Source organism: Miniopterus natalensis, chromosome X (assembly GCF_054644295.1).
Source record: "Miniopterus natalensis isolate mMinNat1 chromosome X, mMinNat1.hap1, whole genome shotgun sequence".
NCBI classification, from domain to species: Eukaryota; Metazoa; Chordata; class Mammalia; order Chiroptera; family Miniopteridae; genus Miniopterus; species Miniopterus natalensis.
Window position 1 is genome coordinate 89,892,227 of NC_142103.1, and position 12,359 is coordinate 89,904,585.

The following is a 12,359-nucleotide window of genomic DNA, read 5'->3' on the forward strand; positions in this document are numbered from 1 at the left end:
AAACACAGAAAATTTTGTCATTGCCACTTTACATATGAGGAAACTGATATTCTGAAGATTGTAGTGATTCAAATATCTGTGATACTTGTTCACATGACCTTCTACCTTAGTAATCAAATATGGAATGGCTCCACGCATTGCATCTCACATAATTATTTAGTTATTGCACTTGAAATTATGTTAAAGTCCATGAGAGCACATGTTAGATTTATAGAGTGATAAATAAAAATCATTTTTCTAATTTGAAAAAAGACAGGAAAACAAAGACAGATTTCATACATTCCTTTTCAACACTGTAGAAAAGTTTCTGAAAATGATACCACTACAAAATATAAGCATAATTTTCTGAAATCGTAAACTCATTATCTCAAGTACTTTCAAAAGCTAACATTTCTATAATTCTGAAAGCATATTTTCTTTAACCTTTCAAATGAATTGAAGTGCAAAATGATTTAAAAGCAAGGAGGAATAAATTTCACCTATAGGAATCCACTTAGCATTTGGTTAAGTACTTCTTTCATTGCATAGATTTTAAAAAATCAACATGCAGCACAAAAATGAAACTTCTAAAGGTAGTTTTATTACTGGAAAATGAAATATTGAAGACTGTGCTTACCTGTAACAGTTAATTCAGTGGTTCTTCTCACAACAAAGCCTCCATACTTTAATTCACAGGTGTAGTTTCCAATGTCGTCTTCTCTGACTTCTCTTAAAAGCAGAGTATCTCTTTTGAATACAATGCTTGGCCTCCATGCTTTTGTCCTACATTCCTGCATAAAGAAATAAAATTTTTGTAGTGCATATAGTATTTATATATTTTTATAAATACTATATATAACATATAGTATTTATATTTATATATTATTTATATAGAAATTAAAGATAAAGTGTTTAAAATAATTAAACTAAAAGCTTTTAAAATTATATTTTAAAAGGGTTAAATAGTTTGGAATTAATGCTAAAGATTTTCATACCTTTTCCACATCTCTGGAAAATCAGGTACCTCAATTTTTAAAAAAGTATTTTTAGCAAGAGTTGCTTTATTAACTTCTAGGATTAGTGTCTCTAAATCAGATATGTATTATTAGATATAAAAGAGACATTTGCTAAGATTACTTCTGAAATAATTTTTTAGGAGCAAATACTCCACATTTGATGACTGAGGAATTAACCACGTTGATACTGATAAAATAAAATACAAAACAATAAACTTAGTGGAAATTAGAGAAAGTAATTCTATAGATGAAAATGCTTCTATTTTAATATTTTCAATATTTTACTGTTCATTTTAGAAATAGTTGAATCTCTTCACAGTGTGTACATTCAGTAATCCATGAAAGAAATGAACAATATTTATATGGGAGGTCTTTATGGTTCAATAGATATCTGTTTTCATTGTTGGTGGGTCTACCAAATTATGGTCTCCGGACTAAGCGTTGGATTATAATGATGTTGGCTCAGGAGGTGCCTGTTTTTGCCAAAACAGAAGTCTATTTATTTCCTCTAGCCAGGTTTCAAACCAACGCATTGAGGATAAAATAGCTTTAAACCCTTTGACACTGTTCAGAGGTAATGTTGTTTCTAAAAATAATTATTGCCAAATCAAATTTTTGCAGGCCAATTATGTGGCTCAATGCTTTTGCATGTATAATTGGGGGGCAATTATCCAGTTATTTCAGACCAAAATATACCTTTTACATCCTCATACTAGTTGTACAAACTTGAAAATTGCATAAATTGTGCACTGAACGTATGGAACATAAATCCCCTTGGCTAAGGGCAAATAATCTGAATTATTACAATACTTTTAAATTCTACTTATACTGCATCTCCACCCATCACTCCACCAGTTATGGTCTTTATAGCTAAGGTCACAGCGATTGGGGTGATAGTGGAAACACGACAAAAGAACCAATGTGAGGCCAGCCAGTAAAAAACCAGTGTTGGAGTGCGCGCTCCCACACAGTTTCTAAGGTTTCAGCAAATTTTGAGAAACTGCTGGCAAAAGTTGGAAGAGGTACATGACTCTTGATATTAACTTATTAGCAAAACAGAAAAGAAACTGCAGATCTAGAAGCTGAATGTACACATGAGTGCTAGTAAAAATATTTGTTCTTGGAGACCTAGGGTTAAACTCCCCAAATACCTTTCCTTTCAAAGCAATCATCAGGACCTGCTCAGAATCTGCCTGTGGATAGTAGGCAAACCCCAGAGAACCAGGACGAGAAATACTCATACAACTTAAAGAGGGGAAAAATAAAACTCAGCTGCACAGGAATAGAAATCAGTGGGGCTAATATTTGAGGGCGGTTTAACGTTGTCTAAGATAGATATTTCAACAGTTCCCTTACTGTTCTGAACACTCCATGGCTTATTATCAAGAATCAAGATTAAGTCTTACCCAGAAAGGGGCACAGTTCTTTAAAATTTGTTTAAGATTTGTTTCTTGTTTCATTTCTAACAAGTTTGAATTCCTGATTAGTCAATCATGGGGGCTCACATTCTATACACTGACATCAGTGGATCTAGATACTAAGAGGTCCAGCTCCCTAAATTCCTAATGCAGTGAGTTAGATAAAGCAAATTTTAAACTAGGCATCTTTAAACCATGGAAAAATATTCCAGACAAATGCTCATAGCATCTATATTGTATAGTCTTGAATATATTCAATAATAAAAATATATTTTAACATATAGAAATGAACCGAAGAGTATGTTCAAAGCTTGGAATTCAGTGATAGGAAGGGCAGGGTTGATTTATTCTGTATAAGTCTGAAGTTTCCTTTGATTTTTGAAAAAAGTTAATCTAACACTATTTTTATAATGTTATAAACTTTCATCAGATGTTGTTTTTAAAAATATGTACGCTTGTTATGAAAACGATTAGAATATGCACAAAGGTACTTCCACTAAACAGGACATTTCAATAAAACTAGTGTACCATTTTATCACAGAAGCAAATCGATTTTTCTCTCCTAGTTTGGGGACATTTTGGACTGTTTACATAAAGAGCTCTGAAATGAATTTTAGTTTTAGTTCCTGAAATTATCAGTGGAGATTATAATAACTTGAAGGCACCATAGGTATAAACTAGATATAGATACAAACACAACAGCTTATTACATTGGACTACCAATACAAATATTAACTGGCATTTACAAAAGCCACTGGTTTGAAAACTTAAAATGAACAGCATAACTTGCTGTAGTATTTTAGGAAGGCAGAGCTGAACTTTATTATACCCATTAAAATATTTATCCAAATTATCCAAGAGTAACATACGCAGTATCTATGTATAAGCAATGCAATTCACAATCCATACCTTATACCATAGAATTTCAGGATCTCGGGTTGGTAGTAAAAAATCTTCTATGTCACGGCATGAAATTTCCTTGCTTTTGCTAAGTTCAGCTTTATCAAAGTACTTCATCTTGGAATTGTAGCAGAGTCCAGTGTCATTTTCACCCACTGTCAGTGAGATGGATACTTTCATACAATAAGTGGAGTTTCTGTAAGGAAGCAGAATAAATATGGTAGCCTGAGCCTGGCGTCAACAAAAACCAAGTGCTGCCAAGGCAGTGTGGAGAGAGGGAGAGGGAGAGGGAGAGAGAGAGACTCCATTGATTAATTAATATTATGGTATATTGGCTTATTTTCTTGTAACCCGCTAAACAATGCTTGGAACCATTTGTATACTTTTCATTTGCTGGAAAAGTTTTTGTATTTTTAAAAAATATATCTTTACTGACTTCACAGAGAGGAAGGGAGAGGGAGAGAGAGATGGAAACATCAATGATGAGAGTCATCGATCAGCTGCCTCCTGCACGCCCCCTGCAGGGGATCGAGCCCACAACCCGGGCATGTGCCCTGACGGGGAATGGAACCCTGATCTCCTGGATCCTAGGTCAATGCTCAACCACTGAGCCACACCTGGCCGGGCAAAGTTTTTTTTTATTATATACAGGCTTGGTTTGAAAAAATGTTCAACAGAAATTTTTGTATCTAGAAAAATATAAGTTATAAAGGAAAATTTAGGTCAGGAAAATGTGAAGCCTGAGCTTATGCTAAAATTGGAAAACTCAACAGAGAAGTAGGAAAATACTGACCTATTAAATAAAATGTAAGGACAGGAAAAAGGCTGCTCAATTCTTATAGTACTAATTGTCTTGATAAGAAGAGAGTTGTCAATAAGTCTGGGCAGAAAACAGTATTGGATAAAAGTACTGCAAAGTCACTATCTATACAGACCCATATCCACTGGGGCTGGAACTTGTAGTCTAGGTTGTCAGTCAGGAGAAACATTCTAATGTATTATGTAAGGACAACTCCATCCTGATAGATTCTGCAGAATCATTTCATTAAATCAGTATTTCATTTTACTCCTTGCTGATTCCCCAATATAGGTTTATAACTTAGAATACATAAGAAGATAAATCATGTTTGGAGATCTCTTTGAAAGAGTTGGGCCCAAAGGAAGTTTTCTAATAACTGCACCATTTCTGTTTGCTATTTATGTCTCTGGACATTCAATGAACACTGATAATGTGTCAGACATGGTGCCAGGCAGTGATAGTAAAGAAAGCGTTAAAACAGAATCAAGGTTTTGTAGAGAACTTCTCAATGACCAAGTGATCAGAGGGTTGAAACTTTCAGCCCCACCCACTGGCCTTCATGGAAGAGGGCAGGTGCTAGAGATTATACTCTATAAAAACTCTTGAACAAAATGATCTGATGAGCTCCAGGGTTTGTGAACACATGGAGGTGCTGGAGGGTGGCACACCCAGAGAGGGCATGGCATGGAAGCACTGTGGGTCTGCCCTCATACCTTGCCCTACACATCTCTTCCGTCCGGCTGTTCATATGTATCATTGAAATATCCTTTGTATTAAATCAGCAATAGAAAGTAAACTGTTTTCCTGAGTTCTGTGAGGCATTCTAGCAAATGACTGAATCCCAGGAAGGGGTTGTAGGAATCTCTGATTTGTAGCTGGTCAATCAGAAACATAGGTGACAACCTGGACTTGCAATTGTTGTCTGAATTGTAGGGGGCAATCTTATGGAACTGAGCCCTTAACCTGTGGGATCTGATGCTAACCCAAGGTTGATAGCATCAGAACTGAATTGAGTTGTGGGGACATCCAGTTGGTATTGCAGAATTGCTTGGTGTGGGGGGAGAAAAACATATATCTGGTGTCAGAAGTGTTGAGACTAGAAGAGAAAAACCAGAGTTTAACTCTATAGTGGGGAACAAAGAAATTTTCCACAAAATTAGAATTATTGAATGTCTATTTTTTAGCTTTGTATAATATGTAGTCTGTTAGTAGATCTAAAATACTTAATAGGTGAAACCATTAATCAAAGTCAATCAGTACCCTGAAAAAAGTCCTGAGAGAACGTTTCAGCAAATTTGCTAGAATGATAAGACATTCCCTGCCCTGAGCCCCTCATAGTCCAGGGATAGTGAAACACAAATAAATAGCTGAAATTCAGTGTGCTAAGTGCTACAGAGATCTATGCATTACCACAGTAGTGTCAAAGAAAGAAGCAAGAGGACTTCATAATTGTGATACCTGGTTTTCTTTTTTCTTTTTTTAAATATATCTTTATTGATTTCAGAGAGAGGAAAGGAGAAGGGGAGAGAGAGATAGAAACATCAATGATGAGAAAGTCATTGATCGAGTCCGCAGCCTGGGCATGTGCCCTGACCGGGAATCAAACCCCGATCGTCTGGATCTTAGGTGGATGCTCTACCACTGAGCCATGCCCGGCTGGGCCCTGGTTTTCTTAAAGAATGAGTAGGAACTTGGCAATTTTCAGAAAGGCTATTGCAGGGATCAGTACACACAAAGCCTTCAAGGCATGAAACTACTTGGCACGTCTGAGGAATTGCAAATAATTTGGGGTGTTTGGATTATAAAGTAGTTGTAAAGAAACAGGTGGAACTGAGACTGGAGAGGTATGCAAGAGTCAGACTAAAAGTCATGTAATCCAGGGCAAAGAGTTTGGACTTTGTGCCGGCAAATACTGAGATTTGGTTTTTGAAAAGATTTTTTTTCTTCTGATTGAAGAAAAATGGATTAGACTGGAAGAAAGACTAAGTGAAGTGAGACAAATCAGAAATCAACTGCATTCATTCAGCAAAAATATGGCAGCTCCAACAAAGGCAATGCCTGTTGAGATAGAAAGGAGGGATCATGTTCAAAATATATTTAAGACACAGAATCAGTGTGACAGCGCAGGAGCAAAGGAAAGAGAGAGGCATACAACATGAAGAATTTCTCTCAGATGAGTATATGAAAGGTAAAGTCAATCTTTCAGTATGGAAAATACAGAAAAAGAAACAGCTTTGAGAGAAAAGAAAGCATGTTAAATTTTAGCTTGAGCTTCACACCCAAGTGGGAAAAAAATCCTCTTTGGGTTTGCCAACAATATTGCTCATGCATAATTTATTAATTTTACTCCAGTGCAGACCAGAGCATGCTCTTCCCAGGCTCATTTCAAGGTATCCTTTTTTTCAGAAAGAAATAATTATCTAAGTTAAGCTATTAACTACCTTGGGACACACTCCAAATGTGTCTTAAGAAAATATTCTGCTTCCTCGTTTGTACGGGGAGAAAATAAAACTGAAGAGCCCACAGGCGGCTGCGAGAATGAAACGCTTTGGAACACTGGAGAGCCCAGAAAAAGGCCGGTCTTCCCGGGCACCCGGCTCCTGCTTGAGCTTAGTATCAGGACAAGGTCCCTTCTCTCCGCGTCCTCTATACGGAGTGGGGCCTCGGTTTTCGAACATGATCTGTTCTGGGAGCCCAAACGTTTGGAAACAGAGAGATCCGCAGCAGACAGCTGGGCCTCGGGATCTTGCCCTCAGCGGGAGCCGCTGGGCATGTTCGACTTCCGAGGCGGGTTCGAAAACCGAAGCATTGCCGTCTAGGTTTGGGGCGTTCATAACCCGAGACGCTTGTCCACGGGGACGTTCGGAAACCGAGGCGCCCTGTATTTCCATTTTGCGGTACAGATACACAGTGTCTGCTGACAAGGTAAGTTAGATTCACGGAATCATCACCACGATGATGCCTCCAGCTCTTCGGTGCTTAGCGCAGACAGTAAGAATCCAGCTCAGTCCTTACAGTTTTCACCCGCGGTGTGTGACTGGGCCCGGCGACAAGGAGTCAGGTTGATGAAAACCATGGCCTTGTCGCCCCAGCCATCCCCTGCTTGTCTATAAATACGAACGAGCCCTCCGTTTCAGAAAGCGGCTCCAGACAAGCACACTTGGCTATTCTTCCTTCCCTGCCTATGATCCCCCAGCCCTGTGCGATGACTGCTGATTTACAGCTGTTTGGAAATGTCTGAAATTCCAGACTCACCAGGATAGCACTGCTTTCAAATTACTTTACATGTTTTAATACTTGTTTACTGTTTCTGTTCATCAGGAGGGGATTTTAAGAGCTAAAAATAAAGCAGCAGCCAATGAACACTATAGGCTTATTTACTGAGAAGAGCCAACAGGAAGCAAGCAACTTGTGGCACATAAATAAACATGTGATGCCCCTGAGGGGAATTACACACTCCCCAAGCAAAGAGCACCACCCGCCACCATCACATTTGCAGCATGACCACTCTGGTGCTGCGCTCTCTGCGTCAGGGAAATACTGTGGGCTCCTGGTAAAAATCATCAGCACACACTGACTCAGCTTCCATTGCACAGAACACATGAGCTGCAATCTACCCAAAAAGTTCAATCATGACACTTTCAATGCTTATAAAATGGCTATAGAGGTAGGATATACATGTATGTGCAGAAAAAAGTTCATAATTGAGAGTCAACACTCAATTATCCATTCCAGCAAAGAAATGTTAATGTGAATTTTTAAAAAGATCTAGTTTTCTCTGGCAAGGGTGGCCCTGCAGAACATAGAATGCACTGTACTAACAATTCAGACCAAGTTACTTCTTTCAACCTCTTGAATTTAGAGCAAAGGGACCCAATACTAAAGAAGTCCATGATTTATCCAAGCTCTCCTATCTAATTAGTGGCAGAAATGGGATTGGAACTCACATCTCCTGACTTCTAATTTGTTGTTCTATGTGCTACTGGAGGTAACTAGTGTTGGTTTAGCACACATAACTATAGCAGTGTTTGAAAGGAAAACAATTACCCACTCTTAGTCTCTGATCTTATATTATTTTACTTTCCAAAATAGGTATCTTCTGGAGAAAGGCAGCATATGCTCTAACTTGGATTTCTTTGAAAATGTAGATCTTTAAGCTCCCCCAAATCCAGTAAGAACCAAAAGGGAGCAAATAGCAGGTCTTAAAATATGTCATGGTTTCTTCAGCTCTTTCCACTACGTACTTTCAACATATATACACTTATAAAAGGATTGTCTTCTAAAAGGGTCCTGTCTTATCAGGGAGAAAAAATTTTAACTTTAACCCAGTGCAAATATAGGGAACTAACAATTTTTTGAACATAATAAAGAAGCAAATATAAGGCATAAAAATACAGTTAAAGTGATCTCTGTAAGTATAGTCTCTGGAAGTCGAACAGTGCATTGAAGCTCTCCACAGGTTTCCTTAGCAGTGTGCTTCTTTGAAACAGGGAAAGTGTCTGAAATTGGCATGCATGGGAGTTACCAGAGAATTTAAAATTTATTATTTAAAGGATGACAACGGTATACAAGTATAGATTGAGGTGTGGGAATTTGGGTAGTGCAGGCAGAGGTAAGAAAGGAAAATATATGTGAGAAGGGAAATTTTGTATATTACATGATTAGCAAATAGAGTATATTAAAAACCATGTTATACCATACCTAAGGGTAGCACAGTTTCAATTATTCTGTAATCACACCTCCTATGCATGATAATGCATAATGTTCAGTGTCTCCCTTACTGTGACAGATCACCAATAACATGATTGTTAAATATATCCTCTAATGGTGTCACTAAACAGTTGCCCTGTATATTACATTAATTCTCAGGTCCCCAGGGAAAATAATAACATTTCTATAATATTTGGAAATCTTTCCCCACTTTTTGAAATGCTCGGAAAGACAGGGATTTTGATCAATGTTTTTAAAGGATTAAGTTGTTTTATGTTTCTATGGTTTACTCTAACACTTATTGGTCATTTTTCAAGTGACATTCTGTTGTACATAATTGTTTTGTAAAAATAAAAGCACGCAGTAATTTTTGAAGTGTCACAAATACTTGGGCCCTGAAAAGCAGCACAGAGGGATAGCAGGTCTGAAAGTTCAGTTACTGCAGACCTGAGCAGAACTGAGCTGGTCTGGAAGGTGGTTCCTTAACCATAAATTTGACCATAGTGTTTAATCATTAGTTGTGAAAATAAAGTATTCGGAACCAAAAATGTCAGAGTTAGATTGTGGAGGGAACACCTTACAGTTTGTTGAGCCATAAATATACTTTGATAGTTTATTTCTAATCTTAGAACTTCACAGTGTTCCCTATATTTAAAATTCATTTCTCTCAGTCTTATGATGATGCCTCAAGCTATGCATATGGCCCCTCTGTTATATATCTCTCTTTTTTTCCTAACAAACATTTATTGACTTTTCTTTGCACTCTCTTTCATGAAAAGATCACTTAGAATTATTATTATTTTTTAAGTTCTGTGTCCTTTAATTTTCTCTGCTTCCTCTTGGTCACTTTGTATACTCACTCACTTGTTTCTATTGGTCTTCCCTTTCATTCAGTTGCTTTTCCTTAAATATCTGATGAGCTTTTGCTGTCCATTTATGTCTTTGAAAGAGAAACTCAGTAGATTATCTGGTAGCTGGTGCAAGTTTTCTCTCCCTGAATGGCAGAGTTGATTGCGGGACTCATATAACTGGGAACAGCCTGTCCAGGGGGAAGCCCCCCTTTAGGGTGCCTGGGCACAGAGCAGGCAGGCGAGCTGGAGTTCCCAGTTGCTAATATAAGAAGGGCCGTTCTCTGGCAGTGGAAGTCTTTATTGTTTCTCGCTCCTGGACAGGGATCCCTTATTCCTTTAGTTCAGTTGCATGTCTCTCTCAGACCTCTGTACCTTCCCCAGGAACTCTCTCCCACTTGGTATATCACTTTCTTCTGAATGTATCTTGAGGATATTAGCCTCAGGTTAATGCTGCTTTTCTAATTCAACTGTTAGGGCTGCTGTTAAAATTCAATTCTTATTCACTTTATTGCCTTAGTGCTTTGTCCAGTTTTTGGTATTTGTTCACTCTGTTTTTAGAGTTTCAGTGGATCTTGTCTTATCTTCTCAGGGTTTTTCTCATGTACATGTTTTGAGTTTCCTCAACTCTTGTCCATACAAACCCATAGATTTCTTCCTTCTGGTTGCACCTCACAGTTTCTGGTCTGCTGATGGTGGCTTTTCTTGCTTGCCAGTGTTGACATGACTATATCTATACACATTCTTTGCAAATTCCATCTGCTGGCTTTATAGATGGAAAATATCAATTGCTGGGAAAACTCAGCACTTCTAAGACTGAAAAGCACATCTAGCATCAAAGATTGCTGGAACTGTGGCTCATCTGTAGGATTTGCCAACAATTCTGGGAGCACACCCACTCTAGGGGCATCTTAGAGCCACACTCGTTGAAAGAGACTTATGTTATCTTTCTTACACACACTATGCTTACAGCTATTGGCAGTAAATGTGAAATTTGTTTGGATTAGGTTTTCTTTTCAGAAGAGCTCTGGAGCACCTAGTGATTAAACTGTGGCTGAAATCAACCTGTGAAAAGATTAGAGACCACTGAACAAATGATAAGACCTAAAAATACCAGTTTCTTGCCATCTCATTTGAAATACTCTTTAAAAATTTTAACTGTTAAGTTGAACTTCATCTATGGTCTTCTGCTAACTATCCATTCAAAATTAGGTCTTTGTTTTTTATGGAAAGTGATTAATATAATTTTACCATTTTATTTTTTATCCTAATATTCCTGTAATATTGAAGAAGAATAATGTTGAGGAGGTCTCATGTGTGAAATTCCAGCTCAGTATTTCTCTGGTCATGAGGACTTTCAAACTTTACCACTGTAAACCCCACAGTCTCCTTACAGACCTCTTCTTGAGAGAGGAGAAAAGACAGAGAGAGGGAGGAAATGCAAACATGTCATCGAAGGAAAATGAGGCCCAGGATGTGGACTTAAGTTCCCATAAATTACAAATCATTTCTTCAGGGAAGCCTATAGTTGACCGCCTCAATCTATAGCCATCTTATCTCTTTGCTTATTTTCTTCATAATAATCACAATTTGCAATTTCTTATTTCCAATTATTTTGCTGTTTCCTGTGCTAATATGTATTCTGCTCGTAATACGTAAAATAAGCGAGTTAGCTGGATGCTGTTTGAATTGAGGGGCATAATTTTTAACTGAGGTAAAGTTCACACAAACATCAAATTAACCATTAACCATTTGAAAGTGTACAATTAAGTGTGATTTAGTACATTTATAATGTTATGCAACCATCACCTCTATTTCTAAGTAATTTTCATCATTCCAAAAGGAAAGTCATACCCATTAGCAATCAATCTCCATTTCCCCATGCACACAGCCCCCGGCAACAACCAATCTGCTCCCGTCTTCACGGATTTGCTTATTCAAAATATTTCATATAAAATGAATCATATTACATGTGAACTTTTGTGTCTGACTCCTGTCACTTAGCGTCATTTGTTCAAGGCTTGTCGTGTTGTAGTATGCTTCATGCCTTTTCTTGGCGGAATAACAGCCCATTGTAGGGATATACCATATTTATTTGATTTGTATATAAGCTGATGGACATTTCCGTTTGCTTCCATGTTTTGCTTATTGAAAATAATGCTGCTATGAACATGTATGTACAAGTGTCTGTTTGTTTCCATTCATTCAATAGTTTTTGTATGCACATAGGGGTGGAAATGTCTGGTCATATGGCTATTCAACATTTAACTTTTTGATGAATCAGGACTTTTAAAAAAACTCTTAAATTCTTTGCCCCCTCTGAATACTCCAGTTTCTGCTGGCGCATTGAGAATAATCCATTAAAGAAATTTGTTCACTGTAATGGTCTATTGAGACTAAGGACTTAAAAGGCCTAATGATTTCCATAAGTGTCTAGAATGGTGGCAGCCATATAGTAGGCACTCTCAATAGATATTTGTTCAATGAATGAATTAACTATTAGTTAATGACTACTACATAATTCTTATTACATTTCTTTTTTGCTAATCCCTCTGAACAGCTGTCACCTACATCCACCGTACTATTTTTAACCCCCTTTCATCGTATGCTTCTTTGACATAGTACAGAATTCCTGAGAGCAGCTGTGTCTTTCAGGCCAGGCAAAACAATTATAGCATAGCTATAAAGA

At 37.5% G+C, this 12,359-nt stretch overlaps 1 protein-coding gene across 4 annotated transcripts in view; it reads right to left on the reverse strand.

Moving 5' to 3' along the window:
• Positions 1-12,359, reverse strand: part of IL1RAPL1 (interleukin 1 receptor accessory protein like 1) — a 1,170,262-nt gene that overhangs the window by 463,352 nt on the left and 694,551 nt on the right. For all 4 annotated transcript variants that reach the window (XM_016207563.2, XM_087829289.1, XM_016207561.2 and 1 more), the window contains 2 exons: positions 3,323-3,509; positions 617-770 (listed from right to left, as the gene is read on the reverse strand). In XM_016207563.2, coding sequence (XP_016063049.1) covers positions 617-770; positions 3,323-3,509 — 341 coding nt within the window. The remainder of the gene's footprint in view (positions 1-616; positions 771-3,322; positions 3,510-12,359) is intronic.